This window comes from Nerophis lumbriciformis, linkage group LG27 (genome assembly GCF_033978685.3).
Source record: "Nerophis lumbriciformis linkage group LG27, RoL_Nlum_v2.1, whole genome shotgun sequence".
Classification (NCBI taxonomy): domain Eukaryota; kingdom Metazoa; phylum Chordata; class Actinopteri; order Syngnathiformes; family Syngnathidae; genus Nerophis; species Nerophis lumbriciformis.
The window spans coordinates 1367501-1387787 of record NC_084574.2 but is presented as its reverse complement, the minus strand read 5'-3'; the positions used below and the strand labels follow the sequence as shown (position 1 = coordinate 1387787).

The following is a 20287-nucleotide window of genomic DNA, read 5'->3' as shown; positions in this document are numbered from 1 at the left end:
CAAAAGGTGTAACTTGTACATTATATTTATTCATTGCACACAGACTGATGCATTCAAATGTTTATTTCATTTAATTTTGATGATTTGAAGTGGCAACAAATGAAAATCCAAAATTCCGTGTGTCACAAAATTAGAATATTACTTAAGGCTAATACAAAAAAGGGATTTTTAGAAATGTTGGCCAACTGAAAAGTATGAAAATGAAAAATATGAGCATGTACAATACTCAATACTTGGTTGGAGCTCCTTTTGCCTCAATTACTGCGTTAATGCGGCGTGGCATGGAGTCGATGAGTTTCTGGCACTGCTCAGGTGTTATGAGAACCCAACCATGCAAATTTTGCATTTCCTTTGGAAATCGAGGTCCCAGAGTCTGGAGGAAGACAGGAGAGGCACAGGATCCACGTTGCCTGAAGTCTAGTGTAAAGTTTCCACCATCAGTGATGGTTTGGGGTGCCATGTCCTCTGCTGGTGTCGGTCCACTCTGTTTCCTGAGATCCAGGGTCAACGCAGCCGTCTACCAGCAAGTTTTAGAGCACTTCATGCTTCCTGCTGCTGACCTGCTCTATGGAGATGGAGATTTCAAGTTCCAACAGGACTTGGCGCCTGCACACAGCGCAAAATCTACCCGTGCCTGGTTTACGGACCATGGTATTTCTGTTCTAAATTGGCCCGCCAACTCCCCTGACCTTAGCCCCATAGAAAATCTGTGGGGTATTGTGAAAAGGAAGATGCAGAATGCCAGACCCAAAAACGCAGAAGAGTTGAAGGCCACTATCAGAGCAACCTGGGCTCTCATAACACCTGAGCAGTGCCAGAAACTCATCGACTCCATGCCACGCCACATTAACGCAGTAATTGAGGCAAAAGGAGCTCCAACCAAGTATTGAGTATTGTACATGCTCATATTTTTCATTTTCATACTTTTCAGTTGGCCAACATTTCTAAAAATCCCTTTTTTGTATTAGCCTTAAGTAATATTCTAATTTTGTGACACACGGAATTTTGGATTTTCATTTGTTGCCACTTCAAATCATCAAAATTAAATGAAATAAACATTTGAATGCATCAGTCTGTGTGCAATGAATAAATATAATGTACAAGTTACACCTTTTGAATGCAATTACTGAAATAAATCAAGTTTTTCAAAATATTCTAATTTACTGGCTTTTACCTGTATGTGTGCATGTTTAGCAGTGGAAGGTCATTTGCAGGGTAACACACCTTTCAGTCCCACCTTAGTTGGACCAAAAAAAAACCTAAAACATTAGAAAAGCGTTCACACAGTAAGTAATGTACTTTAACGAGCACATGTGCCAAGTCAGCTGAGTTCATCTTGTTGGTAACTTAATGGAATTCTTCTCATTTCAACCCAGATTAAATTCTCATTTAGAGGTCATTTTTGGCAGAATGCAAGCAATTAAGGCTTTTTTTGTGATGGAGTTTTCTATCCAATAATTCACATTTCAGCTGGCTAGATCTATAGAGTGAAATAATATATATTTTTAATTAAAAAATAAAATATTCTGGCCAGCCACATCATTTTATTTGGCCCGCAAAAGCCTGGAAGTATACAGTAGACGTAAAAATAATTTATCTTTCTTAGTAAGTATATATTAGTGATGGGTCCGGCAACACCGATGCATCGGCGCATGCGTCGAGCTCATAGAGCAAAACCCTGTGTCGGTGCGCGTACCGCTTTTAGAAAGTCACGTGACCGATCATGAGCTGTTTTGGTCACGTGACCGATACGCCAACTGTGTCGCCTCCTCTGTGCCCTGTGAGCGGCTCTTTTCTACAGCCGGAGAAATAATAACTAAGAAGAGAAATCGTCTAAAATGTAATACGTCGGAAAAACTTTTTTTTTTTTTTTTTAATAAAAATGTGTAAAAAATAAAATTAAAAAAATACCCAATCCACAATCATCCACAACACGTTCTCTTAGATTTCCATGTTATGATACATGTTCACATTATTTATTGACTGTATCTAAAAAAGATAAAAATATATTTTTATTTAAATGAAGATATGAAATAATCCTAAATGAAATACAATGACTTGGTTTATATTATTGTATATACTAGGGCAGGGGTCACCAACGCGGTGCCCGTGGTCACCAGGTAGCCCGTAAGGACCAGATCAGTCGCCCGCTTGCCTGTTCTAAAAATAGCTCAAAGAGCAGCACTTACCAGTGAGCTGCCTTTATTTTTTAAATTTTATTTATTTACTAGCAAGCTGGTCTCGCTTTGCTCGACATTTTTAATTCTAAAAGAGACAAAACTCAAATAGAATTTGAAAATCCAAGAAAATATTTTAAAGACTTGGTCTTCACTTGGAATAAGCGGTAGAAAATGGATGGATGGATGGGTCTTCACTTGTTTAAATAAATTCATTTATTTTTTACTTTGCTTCTTATTACTTTTAGAAATACAATTTTAGAGAAAAAATACAACCTTAAAAATTATTTTAGGATTTTTAAACAAATATACCTTTTTACCTTTTAAATTTCTTCCTCTTCTTTCCTGACAATTTAAATCAATGTTCAAGTAAATTTATTTATTTTTTATTGTAAAGAATAATAAATATTTTAGCTTCTGTTTTTTCGACGAAGAATATTTGTGAAATATTTCTTCAAACTTACTATGATTAAAATTCAAAAAAAATATTCTGGCAAATCTAGAAAATCTGTAGAATCAAATTTAAATCTTATTTCAAAGTATTTTGAATTTATTTTAAAATTTTTGTTCTGGAAAATCTAGAAGAAATACTGATTTGTCTTTGTTAGAAATATAGCTTGGTCCAATTTGTTAAATATTCTAACAAAGTGCAGATTGGATTTTAACCAATTTAAAACATGTCATCAAAATTCTAAAATGTATCTTAATCAGGAAAAATTACTAATGATGTTCCACAAATTCTTTTTAATTTTTTCAAAAAGATTCAAATAAGCTAGTTTTTCTCTTCTTTTTGTCGGTTGAATTTTGAATTATAAAGAGTCGAAATTGAAGATAAACTATGTTTCAAAATTTTATTTTACATTTTTTCTTGTTTTTTCCTCTTTTAAACCGTTCAATTAAGTGTTTTTTTCATCATTTATTCTCTACAAAAAAACCTTCTGTAAAAGGAAAAAAAATGTACGACGGAATGACAGACAGAAATACCCATTTTTTTATATATATAAATGTATTTATTTAGCTATTCTTGTTTAAATCACACTTACGTGTAACTTACAAATGACAATATATTTATTTATTTAAGTGTGTATCAAACTGGTAGCCCTTCGCATTAATCAGTACCCAAGAAGTAGTTTTTGGTTTCAAAAAGGTTGGTGACCCCTGTACTAGGGCATCAAATCAGTGTCAGTTGAGTCGGTCCATAGGTTGCCTGTAGGGATTTTTAACGTCCAGCAGATGTCAGTATTTAGTGACACAGTATCGACACAGTATCAATACAGTTTTGCAATGTGTCGAAACGCTTCATGACGCCTCATCAACCCATCACTAGTATATATATTGTTAATTTTGACAATTGCACTTCTTAATGTCATCCAATATGCAACAAATATTATATTTTCATATATTCCAAACATTATTTGAGGAAAAATTTGCTTGATTTATAAAGTTATCCATCAAACTGTCCACAGTAGGTTTTACATTAAAAAAATAAAAAAATAAAAAAAAGTTTTTACCATGAAAAAAAAAAAATCTGTTTTTCCATGTTCAGTAATGCTGTAAAATATATTTTATGGTAAAATTCGGAGTTTTTTCCCCCTACAATGTACATAAATAAATATAACTGTGTATTAATATCACAAGGCGGATCCTAACGCATTAAAGTTCATATATACAGGTAAAAGCCAGTAAATTAGAATATTTTGAAAAACTTGATTTATTTCAGTAATTGCATTCAAAAGGTGTAACTTGTACATTATATTTATTCATTGCACACAGACTGATGCATTCAAATGTTTATTTCATTTAATTTTGATGATTTGAAGTGGCAACAAATGAAAATCCAAAATTCCGTGTGTCACAAAATTAGAATATTACTTAAGGCTAATACAAAAAAGGGATTTTTAGAAATGTTGGCCAACTGAAAAGTATGAAAATGAAAAATATGAGCATGTACAATACTCAATACTTGGTTGGAGCTCCTTTTGCCTCAATTACTGCGTTAATGCGGCGTGGCATGGAGTCGATGAGTTTCTGGCACTGCTCAGGTGTTATGAGAGCCCAGGTTGCTCTGATAGTGGCCTTCAACTCTTCTGCGTTTTTGGGTCTGGCATTCTGCATCTTCCTTTTCACAATACCCCACAGATTTTCTATGGGGCTAAGGTCAGGGGAGTTGGCGGGCCAATTTAGAACAGAAATACCATGGTCCGTAAACCAGGCACGGGTAGATTTTGTGCTGTGTGCAGGCGCCAAGTCCTGTTGGAACTTGAAATCTCCATCTCCATAGAGCAGGTCAGCAGCAGGAAGCATGAAGTGCTCTAAAACTTGCTGGTAGACGGCTGCGTTGACCCTGGATCTCAGGAAACAGAGTGGACCGACACCAGCAGATGACATGGCACCCCAAACCATCACTGATGGTGGAAACTTTACACTAGACTTCAGGCAACGTGGATCCTGTGCCTCTCCTGTCTTCCTCCAGACTCTGGGACCTCGATTTCCAAAGGAAATGCAAAATTTGCATGGTTGGGTGATGGTTTGGGGTGCCATGTCATCTGCTGGTGTCGGTCCACTCTGTTTCCTGAGATCCAGGGTCAACGCAGCCGTCTACCAGCAAGTTTTAGAGCACTTCATGCTTCCTGCTGCTGACCTGCTCTATGGAGATGGAGATTTCAAGTTCCAACAGGACTTGGCGCCTGCACACAGCGCAAAATCTACCCGTGCCTGGTTTACGGACCATGGTATTTCTGTTCTAAATTGGCCCGCCAACTCCCCTGACCTTAGCCCCATAGAAAATCTGTGGGGTATTGTGAAAAGGAAGATGCAGAATGCCAGACCCAAAAACGCAGAAGAGTTGAAGGCCACTATCAGAGCAACCTGGGCTCTCATAACACCTGAGCAGTGCCAGAAACTCATCGACTCCATGCCACGCCGCATTAACGCAGTAATTGAGGCAAAAGGAGCTCCAACCAAGTATTGAGTATTGTACATGCTCATATTTTTCATTTTCATACTTTTCAGTTGGCCAACATTTCTAAAAATCCCTTTTTTGTATTAGCCTTAAGTAATATTCTAATTTTGTGACACACGGAATTTTGGATTTTCATTTGTTGCCACTTCAAATCATCAAAATTAAATGAAATAAACATTTGAATGCATCAGTCTGTGTGCAATGAATAAATATAATGTACAAGTTACACCTTTTGAATGCAATTACTGAAATAAATCAAGTTTTTCAAAATATTCTAATTTACTGGCTTTTACCTGTATATATATATTCACTGTTGCAAGCGACAGTCTGAGGGCCACCATGACTGCAATGTGGCCCTCAATGAAAACCAAGTTTGACACCACTGGATTTTATCCGATTAATCGAATAGTCAGATAAAAACACACTTCAATGCGTTATCAAAAGGCAAATTGTTGAAATAAACCAAGATTTGGCACTTTTAACATGTGCGTTCATAAAAAAAAAGGGAAACAACCCTCAAAAGATGACAACACCCAGACACCATCGCTCTCATGTACGCTCCGTCGGAAACTATGTCCGCGTGTTTAAAGTTCCGGCCACTCCACGCGGTCTGAATTTGATACATTTCTGTTAGTTACACACATTAAACGATTAATCAGAGTTTATTTTCTAATTTGATTAAATACTAGCCTAAGAATACATGTTTTAATGGGTAAAAATAAAAAAATAAAAAACAAAAATCCTGTTTTTCCTCGGTGAAAAAGGATCACTGATGACGGTGGCGGACATCTTTGGTTCAACCCAAATATTAACTTTTTTTTTAAAGATGTCCAACCCAAATATTAACTTTTTTTAAATTGACAAACATGACTAGAGTAACTGTACTGTGGTTATCAATTATTAGTAAAAATGTATTACCGTACTGCAGCAAAGTTAACACCAGCGTGTTCGTCATCGAGAAGTGGGACACACCCGGAAACATCCGGTGGGTACATCCTGTTTACCAAAATAAAATAAGTTAACAATACATTTTTTTGTACAATTTCCATTTAAATTATATTTCTTTCAAATAAAATTGAATGTTGCTGATGAGTGTGATGACAATAAAAAAAAGTCACAAGAGGAAGGACAATCATTGGTCATTTTCGCATATGCACGCGCACGCGCACAACGCCGCCGTCCTATCATGCGACCAATATGGTGTTATTCTGCTCTCTTGTGGCGATTGTAAGCACTTTAAAAACCTGTAAATATCTTCTTTATTTTCACAACAGAGGAGAGTGCAAATATTCAACACAAATGCATAAGAATTGGAAAAAAAAAAAAAAAAAAAAAAACCAAACATAAATGCCTAGGGTAAAAATACAATCTAATTAAATAACAAAAAAATACATAAATTCAGGAAAAAAAAAAAAATAAATGTTTGGGATTTAGAAGAGTCAATGCGTGTTTATTATATAGCATGAGGATAGTCCAGGACGTAGTCTTTCACCTCCATGCTGAGTCCGGGCAAGGTCCTCAGGTTGTCTGCGCCATACGCCCGCACCAGCGCCCGCCTGCACGCCTGCTTGAGGAGCTCAGGCCGCTGCTTGCGGTGTGGGCGGGTCAACTTGGTGTAATACGCCAGCAGGGCGAAGAGCGAGGGGAAAGTCCTTTGGCATCCGTAGAGAGAGAAGAGCAGCTTGTCCAGCATCACACGGACGCTCACTGGGCCCACGGCGCTCTGGTAGCTCAGCGTGAAGAAGACGTCCGGCTGCCCGCTGTCTCTGCAAGGTCACAAGCACCAACGCTTTAGTCGGACTGTGAAGACATTGTGCTGTCGTCATGGTGATGGTTAAATGTTTATTGTTAGGACTGTCAAAGTCCATGCATAACTCACTATGAAGAAGATTTTTGGTTGTAATTGTGCCTATCATTCACCATCCTGATGTAAGACAAGAACAAATATGTCTTCTATTTATTTTTTTTGCATTTGTAATAATCTAGGTGGCTAGTAATCCAATTTGCCTCTAAATCACTGCAAAAAACATTTAAAACACGCAGAACAATTCTCCTTTTACATCTCCTGACCTGAATATTAACCCAGTGGCAGACATATTGTTGTTATAAACGCTTTTTAGCCGTGTTGACAAACTTGCTGCACATGATAGCTTCTTAGATTATAAACTATGTCTCTCACCTGCATAGAAAAAGGTTGTCAACATAAAACAATAAGTATTTTTTTTAAATACATTTTAATCCGTTTGTTTTTTTAGCAGAACATTTTTGTATTTATTTACTTGCGAATCATTTTTTAAATTTAATAAAACATTTTTTTTTTTACTTGCAAACCGTTTTTATAGTTACAGATTTTTTTTTTTTAACCTCGCAAATATTTTTTTGCTTGCAGAAATGTATTTTGTACTTGGGAATCGTTTTAAAAAATTTTTTAAATAAAATAGTTTAAAAAATAAGATTTTAATACAAATTTTCTTTTTTTTTTTTAATTTTCTAATTTTTTTATTTATTTGAAAAAACATTGTTTTACTTGCAAATCGTTTCATACTTGCAGATTTTTATTTTTTTAACTTGCAAATATTTTTTTTACTAATTTATTTTGTACTTTGGAATGTTTTTTTTAAATTAAAAACATGCTTTTTTTAAAAAAACTTGCAAATCGTTTTTTGATGGCAGATAATATTTGTTTTTAACTTGCGATTAATTTTTTTAAATTGTACAAAAATTATTTTACTCGCAGAAAATAGTTTTTTGTACTTGCAAATCATTTTTTAATTTAAGAAAAAAGTTTTTTTACTTGCAATTTTTTTATTTATTAAAGAAAAAAAAAATATATATATATATTTTTTATACTTGCAAGTCATTTTTTTACCTACAGAATTGATTTATTATATATATATATATATATATATATATATATATATATATATATATATATATATATATATATATAGCATTATATTGTTATTTATTACTATTATTATTTATATTTTACTTGCAGAAATGTTATTTTTTTCTTGCGAAGGTTTTCTTTAACTGAAGAAAACTGTTTTTTTTTATTAAAGAAAATTGTTTTGTTTTGTTTTACTTGCGGGTCGTTTTTCTACCTTTGAATTGTTTTTTTTATACTTTTGAATCATTTGTTTACTTACAGATTTTATTTTTTATTAGCTAATTTTTTGACTTGAATAAAATTGTTCTTGGTACTTGCAAATTGTTTTTTTAATTTAACAAAAATGTTGTTTTTTTTTACTTGCCAATGGTTTTTTTAATTAAATAATTTTTTTTTGTTTTTTTACTTGCAAATGGTTATTTTTTACCTGCAGAATTTATTTTATACTTGCAAATCGTTTTTTTACTTGCAGAAAATTTTATTTTTTTCTTGCGAATCGTTTTTTTATTGGAAAAACGCTAAAGAGGAAAGATGACCTCATCAATGCAATAAAGGTGACACAGCAGGAGGTCACTTCAAAATGAATCCACACTGGAATGACCTGATGAGGAAGGTTCCTGGTGACGAATGGGCCAAAGTCTCGTGTGCCTCCGCCATGGGTAAGGGTCCCCAGTAGTAAGAACTGTGCAGCAGCTGCAGGCGAGTCTGCCTCACCAGCCTGTACTCTTCCTGGCTGTGGAAAGGTCGCAGATGAGAGGGCAAGATGGCGGTGTTCACTCCAGTCTCCGCCTGCAAGTGCACACACAACATGAACACAATCTTCCACAGACCCTCCAGTCTTCCACAGACCCTCCAGTCTTGACCCTCCAGGGCTTCGCAGGCTTTTTGGGGTGATTGTTGGGGCCTAAAAAACCTGAATTTGCAGAATCTTTTTCTAAAGGTTGCAGCAAAAGTTGTGATGTTTTATTGTTTTCCAATAACATTCAATTATCTTCTGATTTTATTCTTGTGACCTTAAAAAGCACACGATTGCAACACAAAGTGGAAAACAAATATTGTATTGATATTTTACTCCTTTTACATCACGCAGACTTAAAATACACTAGATGGCAGTAACTCCACATAGTCAGAGCTCTTCTTTATTTTTAATTGATGTAAAAGACTGCTGGGATGCAACTTAAAAAAAAAAAATTATTTACATAAAATACTGCTGGGATACAAGTTTAAAAAAATAATAGTAATTTATGTAAAATACTGCTGGGATTCAAGTTTTATTTAAATTTTTTTAATTTACGTAAAATACTGCTGGGATACAATTTAAAAAAAAAAAATAATAATTTACGTAAAATACTGCTGGGACACAAGTTTTATTTTATTTTTTTAAGTTACGTAAAATACTGCTGGGATACAATTTTTTTTTTTAATTTTTAATTTACGTAAAATACTGCTGGGATACAAGTTTTATTTAAATGTTTTTAATTTACGTAAAATACTGCTGGGATACAATTTAAAAAAAAAAAATGTACGTAAAATACTGCTGGGACACAAGTTTTATTTTATTTTTTTAAGTTACGTAAAATACTGCTGGGATACAATTTTTAATTTTTTTTTTAAATTTACGTAAAATACTGCTGGGATACAAGTTTTTTTTAATTTACGTAATATACTGCTGGGATACAAGTTTTAAAATGTTTTTTATTTATGTAAAATACTGCTGGAATACAAGTTTTTTTATTTGTATTTAATTTACGTAAAATACTGCTGGGATACAAGTTATATTTTTATTTTTTAAATTTACGTAAAATACTGCTGGGATACAAGGTTTATTTATTTATTTTTAATTTATGTAAAATACTGCTGGGATACAAGTTTTTTAGTTTTTTTTAATTTATGTAAAATACTGCTGGGATACAAGTTTTGTTTTGTTTTATTTAATTTATGTAAAATACTGCTGGGATACAATTTTTTTTTTTAATTTAACTTACGTAAAATACTGCTGGGATACAAGTTTTTTATTTTTTATTTTAATTTATGTAAAATACTGCTGGGATACAAGTTTTTTAATTTTTTTTTATTTATGTAAAATACTGCTGGGATACAAGTTTTTTTAGGTTTTTTTTTAATTTATGTAAAATACTGCTGGGATACAATTTTTTTTTATTTTTTTTATTTAAGTAAAATACTGCTGGGATACAAGTTTTTTATTTTATTTAACTTACGTAAAATAATGCTGGGATTCAAGGTGGTTTTATTAATTTATTTTAATTTACGTAAAATACTGCTGGAATACAAGTTTTATTTTTATTTTTTAAATTTACGTAAAATACTGCTGGGATACAAATTTTTTTTTTTTTAATTTACATAAAATACTACTGGGATACAAGTTTTTTTTAATTTTTTAAATTTAATTTACATAAAATACTGCTGGGATACAAGTTTTTTTTAATTTATTTACGTAATATACTGCTGGGATACAAGTTTTAAAATGTTTTTTATTTTTGTAAAATACTGCTGGAATACAAGGTTTTTTTATTTGTATTTAATTTACGTAAAATACTGCTGGGATACAAGTTATATTTTTATTTTTTAAATTTATGTAAAATACTGCTGGGATACAAGGTTTATTATTATTTTTTTAATTTATGTAAAATACTGGTGGGATACAAGTTTTTTTTGTTTTTTTTTATTTATGTAAAATACTGCTGGGATACAAGTTTTGTTTTGTTTTATTTAATTTATGTAAAATACTGCTGGGATACAATTTTTTTTTTTAAATTTAACTTACGTAAAATACTGCTGGGATACAAGTTTTTTATTTTTTACTTTAATTTACGTAAAATATTGATGGGATACAAGTTTTAATTTTTTTTAATTTATGTAAACTACTGCTGGGATACAAGTTTTTTTTTTGTTTTTTTTAAATTTATGTAAAATACTGCTGGGATACAAGTTTTTTTATTTTTTTTATTTACGTAAAATACTGCTGGGATACAAGTTTTTTTATTTTTTTATTTATGTAAAATACTGCTGGGATACAAGTTTTTTTTACTTTTTTATTTACGTAAAATACTGCTGGGATACAAGTTTTTTTATTTTTTTATTTACGTAAAATACTGCTGGGATACAAGTTTTTTTTTTTTATTTAACTTACGTAAAATACTGCTGGGATACAAGTTTTTAAATTTTTTAATTTACGTAAAATACTGCTGGGATACAAGTTTTTTTAATTTTTTTAATTTATGCAAAATAATGCTGGGATACAAGTTTTTTTTTTAAATTTAACTTACGTAAAATACTGCTGGGATACAAGTTTTTAGATTTTTTAATTTACGTAAAATACTGCTGAGATACAAGTTTTATTTTATTTTTTTAATTTATGCAAAATACTGCTGGGATACAAGTTTTTTTTTTAAATTTAACTTACGTAAAATACTGCTGGGATACAAGTTTTTTTATTTTTTTATTTATGTAAAATACTGCTGGGATACAAGTTTTTTTACTTTTTTATTTACGTAAAATACTGCTGGGATACAAGTTTTTTTATTTTTTTATTTACGTAAAATACTGCTGGGATCCAAGTTTTTAAATTTTTTAATTTACGTAAAATACTGCTGGGATACAAGTTTTATTTTATTTTTTTAATTTATGCAAAATAATGCTGGGATACAAGTTTTTTTTTTAAATTTAACTTACATAAAATACTGCTGGGATACAAGTTTTTAGATTTTTTAATTTACGTAAAATACTGCTGGGATACAAATTTTTTTTTTAAATTTAACTTACGTAAAATACTGCTGGGATACAAGTTTTTTATTTTTTATTTTAATTTATGTAAAATACTGCTGGGATACAAGTTTTTAGATTTTTTAATTTACGTAAAATACTGCTGAGATACAAGTTTTATTTTATTTTTTTAATTTATGCAAAATACTGCTGGGATACAAGTTTTTTTTTAAAATTTAACTTACGTAAAATACTGCTGGGATACAAGTTTTTTTACTTTTTTATTTACGTAAAATACTGCTGGGATACAAGTTTTATTTTTATTTTTTTAAATTTATGCAAAATACTGCTGGGATACACGTTGTTTTTTTTTTTTTTTATATAAAATACTGCTGGGATACAAGTTTTTTTATTTTTTTATTTACGTAAAATACTGCTGGGATACAAAATTTTTTATTTTTTTATTTACGTAAAATACTGCTGGGATACAAGTTTTTTTTTTTTAATTTAACTTACGTAAAATACTGCTGGGATACAAGTTTTTAATTTTTTAATTTACGTAAAATACTGCTGGGATACAAGTTTTTTTTTTTTTTTTTAATTTATGCAAAATAATGCTGGGATACAAGTTTTTTTTTTAAATTTAACTTACATAAAATACTGCTGGGATACAAGTTTTTAGATTTTTTAATTTACGTAAAATACTGCTGGGATACAAATTTTTTTTTTTAATTTAACTTACGTAAAATACTGCTGGGATACAAGTTTTTTATTTTTTATTTTAATTTATGTAAAATACTGCTGGGATACAAGTTTTTAGATTTTTTAATTTACGTAAAATACTGCTGAGATACAAGTTTTATTTTATTTTTTTAATTTATGCAAAATACTGCTGGGATACAAGTTTTTTTTTTAATTTAACTTATGTAAAATACTGCTGGGATACAAGTTTTTTTATTTTTTTATTTATGTAAAATACTGCTGGGATACAAGTTTTTTTACTTTTTTATTTACGTAAAATACTGCTGGGATACAAGTTTTATTTTTATTTTTTTAAATTTATGCAAAATACTGCTGGGATACAAGTTTTTTTTTTTTTTTTATTTATATAAAATACTGCTGGGATACAAGTTTTTTTATTTTTTTATTTACGTAAAATACTGCTGGGATACAAATTTTTTTATTTTTTTATTTACGTAAAATACTGCTGGGATACAAGTTGTTTTTTTTAAATTTAACTTACGTAAAATACTGCTGGGATACAAGTTTTTAATTTTTTAATTTACGTAAAATACTGCTGGGATACAAGTTTTTTTATTTTTTTATTTACGTAAAATACTGCTGGGATACAAAAAATTTTATTTTTTTATTTACGTAAAATACTGCTGGGATACAAGTTTTTTTTTTTTAATTTAACTTACGTAAAATACTGCTGGGATACAAGTTTTATTTTTATTTTTTTAAATTTATGCAAAATACTGCTGGGATACAAGTTTTTTTTTTTAATTTAACTTACGTAAAATACTGCTGGGATACAAGTTATATTTTTTATTTTTTAAATTTACGTAAAATACTGCTGGGATACAAGTTTTTTAATTTTTTAATTTACGTAAAATACTGCTGGGATACAAGTTTTTTAATTTTTTAATTTACGTAAAATACTGCTGGGATACAAGTTTTATTTTTATTTTTTTAAATTTATGCAAAATACTGCTGGGATACAAGTTTTTTTTTTAAATTTAACTTACGTAAAATACTGCTGGGATACAAGTTATATTTTTTATTTTTTAAATTTACGTAAAATACTGCTGGGATACAAGTTTTTTAATTTTTTAATTTACGTAAAATACTGCTGGGATACAAGTTTTATTTTTATTTTTTTTAATTTATGCAAAATACTGCTGGGATACAAGTTTTTTTTTTAAATATAACTTACGTAAAATACTGCTGGGATACAAGTTATATTTTTTATTTTTTAAATTTACGTAAAATACTGCTGGGATACAAGTTTTTTAATTTTTTAATTTACGTAAAATACTGCTGGGATACAAGTTTTATTTTTATTTTTTTTAATTTATGCAAAATACTGCTGGGATACACGTTTTTTTAATCGTGTCATCACCTGGTGATCATGTCATACATTTTATACTTTTAATTGACTTGATATACTACTTTGATGCAACTATACTTTTAATTGATTTGATATACTACTTTAATGCAACTTTTTATACTTTTAATTGACTTGATGTACTACTTTGATGCAACTTTTTATACTTTTAATTGACTTGATATACTACTTTGATGCAACGTTTTATACTTTTAAATGACTTGATATACTACTTTGATGCAACGTTTTATACTTTTAAATGTATTGATATACTTGATAACTTTTGGCCTCGTGGTTAGAGTGTCCGCCCTGAGATGGGTAGGTTGTGAGTTCAAACCCCGGCCGAGTTATACCAAAGACTATAAAAATGGGAGCCATTACCTCCCTGCTTGTATTTCCTATATATAGGAAATACTTGATTTGGTGAATTGTAGCTGTAAATATACTCTTCCTCTCTTAACCACGCCCACAACCACGACCCCATCCCCACCCCCCACCTCCCGAAATCGGAGGTCTCAAGGTTGGCAAGTATGATTTAAACATGAACGTTGTGTGTGTTTAAAACTCGCAGTCCATTGTTTGTGAAATATGTTTGAATGGAAGCAAAGTGAAAATGAAAGCATGTAAAAAGTGGTGATTAACGTCAGGTGAGCATGATGTCAGCGCATTCCTTACATTTTTGGAACTTTGGTCAATTTCATTATGGACTTGAGCAGCCCTGTTTTTGGACATCTTATAGCCTTTTTTTTTTGTGTAGACCTAAATAATGAGGATCTACTCTGGACTCTTCTTTTTAGGCACAATCACATTTCAAAAGGGCATTTTCAGAACTTAGCTTATGGAATTAAGTTACTGCCAAAACTCCACAAACACACAAAAATGTTTCTACTCACTACACTACATAGTTTGTAAGTAAAAACAACCCCTCTTATCTCCAGTTAAAAAAAACAATTCGAATAAAAAATAAAAAATAAAACACTTTCCTCCGAAGTATGTCATTTCGCAAATAATCTAGGAATAAAGAAAATTGAATGTTGTGTTTGGAGAAGTGTGTATATCTTTTGAAAAATGACACACAGTTAGTAAAGTTGTGTGTAAGCAAATGGAAAAAACTGTAAGGCCCTCAGAGATCATTTTATTTGCGCATGGTGCCATCCGCCGCAATAAAATGGCGGACAGAAGATTCAAGCTCAATCTGTAAGATGCTTGCAAGTTTTTTAATTAAATAAAATTGTTCTAATTCTTGCCAATCTATTTTTACATGCGAATCGTCGGGCGTTAATAAAAACATTTTTGTGTGTTTGTGGCGTTTTGGCCGTAATTTCACTCCACATTGTCTGAACTTTGTGACCTTGACAAAAATGAGGAAATGTTATCCGATACGATCTCACAACTATGAAGAATAGCTTCCAATCAATATATTTTGTCAACTTACAGTAATCACTCATCACAAAATTCCCCAAACATGTGATTTCATATAGTAAAATAGGGTTTTTTACAAATGTGTTTTGTATTTATCAGTGTTGTGTGTAAGTAACTCCAATAGTGTCTTATCATGTGAAGTGTGTGTGAGTGACATGACAATAAAACTGCATTTTTTTTTTTACAAATGCTTGCTTTATTTTGACGAATGGACATATGTTTTGACCCCAAGTGTGTCATTTTGAAAATAATCTAGGAATTAAGAAAATTGAATGTTGTGTTTGGGAAAAGTGTGTAAAATCCTTGTGAAAAAAGACACACAGTAAAATTGTGTGTAAGCAAATGGGAAAAAACTGTAAGGCCCTCAGACATAATTTTAGTTGCGCATGGTGCCATCCGCCCCCCACAAAGCATTGGGGAGTAAAATGGCAGACAGAAGAGATGGGAAACAAGCTCAACCTGTAAGTTTTTTTTATTAAATAAAATTGTTGTAATTCTTGCCAATCTATTTTTACTTGCCAATCGTCGGACGTGAGTAAAAACATTTTTGTGTGTTTGTGGCGTTTTGGCCGTAATTTCACTCCACATTGTCTGAGCTTTGTGACCTTGACAAAAATGAGGAAATGTTATCCGATACGATCTCACAACTATGAAGAATAGCTTCCAATCAATATATTTTGTCAACTTACAGTAATCACTCATCACATAATTCCCCAAACATGTGATTTCATATAGTAAAATAGGGTTTTTTACAAATGTGTTTTGTATTTATCAGTGTTGTGTGTAAGTCACTCCAATAGTGTCTTATCATGTGAAGTGTGTGTGAGTGACATGACAATAAAACTGCATTTTTTTTTTACAAATGCTTGCTTTATTTTGACGAATGGACATATGTTTTGACTCCAAGTGTGTCATTTTGAAAATAATCTAGGAATTAAGAAAATTGAATGTTGTGTTTGGGAAAAGTGTGTAAAATCCTTGTGAAAAAAGACACACAGTAAAATTGTGTGTAAGCAAATGGGAAAAAACTGTAAGGCCCTCAGACATAATTTTATTTGCGCATGGTGCCATCCGCCCCCAACACAAAGCATTGGGGAGTAAAATGGCAGACAGAAGAGATGGGAAACAAGCTCAACCTGTAAGTTTTTTTAATTAAATAAAATTGTTGTAATTCTTGCCAATCTATTTTTACTTGCCAATCGTCGGACGTGAGTAAAAACATTTTTGTGTGTTTGTGGCGTTTTGGCCGTAATTTCACTCCACAAACTTTGTGACCTTGACAAAAATGAGGAAATGTTATCCGATACGATCTCACAACTATGAAGAATAGCTTCCAATCAATATATTTTGTCAACTTACAGTAATCACTCATCACAAAAATTCCCCAAACATGTGATTTCATATAGTAAAATATGGGTTTTTACAAATGTGTTTTGTATTTATCAGTGTTGTGTGTAAGTCACTCCAATAGTGTCTTATCATGTGAAGTGTGTGTGAGTGACATGACAATAAAACTGCATTTTTACAAATGCTTGCTTTATTTTGACGAATGGACTTTTGTTATTTTTTTGAAAATAATCTAGGAATTAAGAAAATTGAATGTTGTGTTTGGGAAAAGTGTGTAAAATCCTTGTGAAAAAAGACACACAGTAAAATTGTGTGTAAGCAAATGGGAAAAAACTGTAAGGCCCTCAGACATAATTGTATTTGCGCATGGTGCCATCCGCCCCCCACAAAGCATTGGGGAGTAAAATGGCAGACAGAAGAGATGGAAAACAAGCTCAACCTGTAAGTTTTTTTTATTAAATAAAATTGTTCTAACTCTTGCCAATCTATTTTTACTTGCCAATCGTCGGATGTGAGTAAAAACATTTTTGTGTGTTTGTGGACTTTTGGCCGTAATTTCACTCCATATTGTCTGAGCTTTGTGACCTTGACAAAAATGAGGAAATGTTATCCGATACGATCTCACAACTATGAAGAATAGCTTCCAATCAATATATTTTGTCAACTTACAGTAATCATTCATCACAAAATTCCCCAAACATGTGATTTCATATAGTAAAATAGGGGTTTTTACAAATGTGTTTTGTATTGATCAGTGTTGTGTGTAAGTCACTCCAATAGTGTCTTATCATGTGAAGTGTGTGTGAGTGACATGACAATAAAACTGCATTTTTTTTTTTACAAATGCTTGCTTTATTTTGACGAATGGACATATTTTTTGACCCCAAGTGTGTCATTTTGAAAATAATCTAGGAATTAAGAAAATTGAATGTTGTGTTTGGAGAAGTGTGTATATCTTTTGAAAAAAAGACACACAGTTAGTAAAGTTGTGTGTAAGCAAATGGAAAAAACTGTAAGGCCCTCAGAGATCATTTTCTTTGCGCATGGTGCCATCCGCCGCAGTGAAATGTCGGACAGAAGAGACAAGCTCAACCTGTAAGATGCTTGCAAGTTTTTTAATTAAATAAAATTGTTCTAATTCTTGCCAATCTATTTTTACATGCGAATCGTCGGGCGTTAGTAAAAACATTTTTGTGTGTTTGTGGACTTTTGGCCGTAATTTCACCCCATATTGTCTGAGCTTTGTGACCTTGACAAAAATGAGGAAATGTTATCCGACACGATCTCACAACTATGAAGAATAGCTTCCAATCAATATATTTTGTCAACTTACAGTAATCATTCATCACAAAATGCCCCAAACATGTGATTTCATATAGTAAAATAGGGTTTTTTACAAATGTGTTTTGTATTTATCAGTGTTGTGTGTAAGTAACTCCAATAGTGTCTTATCATGTGAAGTGTGTGTGAGTGACATGACAATAAAACTGCTTTTTTTTTTTACAAATGCTTGCTTTATTTTGACGAATGGACATATGTTTTGACCCCAAGTGTGTCATTTTGAAAATAATCTAGGAATTAAGAAAATTGAATGTTGTGTTTGGGAAAAGTGTGTAAAATCCTTGTGAAAAAAGACACAAGGTAAAATTGTGTGTAAGCAAATGGGAAAAAACTGTAAGGCCCTCAGACATAATTTTATTTGCGCATGGTGCCATCCGCCCCCCACAAAGCATTGGGGAGTAAAATGGCAGACCGAAGAGAGGGGAAACAAGCTCAACCTGTAAGTTTTTTTTATTAAATAAAATTGTTGTAATTCTTGCCAATCTATTTTTACTTGCCAATCGTCGGACGTGAGTAACAACATTTTTGTGTGTTTGTGGCGTTTTGGCCGTAATTTCACTCCACATTGTCTGAGCTTTGTGACCTTGACAAAAATGAGGAAATGTTATCCGATACAATCTCACAACTATGAAGAATAGCTTCCAATCAATATATTTTGTCAACTTACAGTAATCACTCATCACAAAATTCCCCAAACATGTGATTTCATATAGTAAAATAGGGGTTTTTACAAATGTGTTTTGTATTGATCAGTGTTGTGTGTAAGTCACTCCAATAGTGTCTTATCATGTGAAGTGTGTGTGAGTGACATGACAATAAAACTGCATTTTTTTTTACAAATGCTTGCTTTATTTTGACGAATGGACATATGTTTTGACCCCAAGTGTGTCATTTTGAAAATAATCTAGGAATTAAGAACATTGAATGTTGTGTTTGGGAAAAGTGTGTAAAATCCTTGTGAAAAAAGACACACAGTAAAATTGTCTGTAAGCAAATGGGGAAAAAACTGTAAGGCCCTCAGACATAATTTTATTTGCGCATGGTGCCATCCGCCCCCCACAAAGCATTGGGGAGTAAAATGGCAGACAGAAGAGATGGAAAACAAGCTCAACCTGTTTTTTTTTTTTTAATTAAATAAAATTGTTCTAATTCTTGCCAATCTATTTTTACTTGCCAATCGTCGGACGTGAGTAAAAACATTTTTGTGTTTGTGGCGTTTTGGCCGTAATTTCACTCCACATTGTCTGAGCTTTGTGACCTTGACAAAAATGAGGAAATGTTATCCGATACGATCTCACAACTATGAAGAATAGCTTCCAATCAATATATTTTGTCAACTTACAGTAATCACTCATCACAAAATGCCCCAAACATGTGATTTCATATAGTAAAATATGGGTTTTTTACAAATGTGTTTTGTATTGATCAGTGTTGTGTGTAAGTCACTCCAATAGTGTCTTATCATGTGAAGTGTGTGTGAGTGACATGACAATAAAACTGCATTTTTTTTTTTACAAATGCTTGCTTTATTTTGACGAATGGACATATGTTTTGACCCCAAGTGTGTCATTTTGAAAATAATCTAGGAATTAAGAAAATTGAATGTTGTGTTTGGGAAAAGTGTGTAAAATCCTTGTGAAAAAAGACACACAGTAAAATTGTGTGTAAGCAAATGGGAAAAAACTGTAAGGCCCTCAGACATAATTGTATTTGCGCATGGTGCCATCCGCCCCCCACAAAGCATTGGGGAGTAAAATGGCAGACAGAAGAGATGGGAAACAAGCTCAACTTGTAAGTTTTTTTTATTAAATAAAATTGTTGTAATTCTTGCCAATCTATTTTTACTTGCCAATCGTCGAACGTGAGTAAAAATATTTTTGTGTGTTTGTGGCGTTTTGGCCGTAATTTCACTCCACATTGTCTGAGCTTTGTGACCTTGACAAAAATGAGGAAATGTTATACGATACGATCTCACAACTATGAAGAATAGTTTCCAATCAATATATTTTGTCAACTTACAGTAATCACTCATCACAAAATTCCCCAAACATGTGATTTCATATAGTAAAATATGGGTTTTTGCAAATGTGTTTTGTATTGATCAGTGTTGTGTGTAAGTCACTCCAATAGTGTCTTATCATGTGAAGTGTGTGTGAGTGACATGACACTAAAACTGCATTTTTTTTTACAAATGCTTGCTTTATTTTGACGAATGGACATATGTTTTGACCCCAAGTGTGTCATTTTGAAAATAATCTAGGAATTAAGAAAATTGAATGTTGTGTTTGGGAAAAGTGTGTAAAATCCTTTTGAAAAAA

At 31.8% G+C, this 20287-nt stretch overlaps 1 protein-coding gene across 1 annotated transcript in view; it reads right to left on the bottom strand.

Moving 5' to 3' along the window:
* Nucleotides 1-6380: 6380 nt before the first annotated feature.
* The window catches only part of LOC133570249 (suppressor of cytokine signaling 1-like), a 19919-nt gene continuing 6012 nt past the window's right edge, over nucleotides 6381-20287 (bottom strand). Inside the window, exons 3-4 of the mRNA XM_061923063.2 lie at nucleotides 8631-8818; nucleotides 6381-6905 (exon numbers count right to left, since the gene is read on the bottom strand). Coding sequence (XP_061779047.2) covers nucleotides 6593-6905; nucleotides 8631-8818 — 501 coding nt within the window. The 3' untranslated portion in view covers nucleotides 6381-6592. The remainder of the gene's footprint in view (nucleotides 6906-8630; nucleotides 8819-20287) is intronic.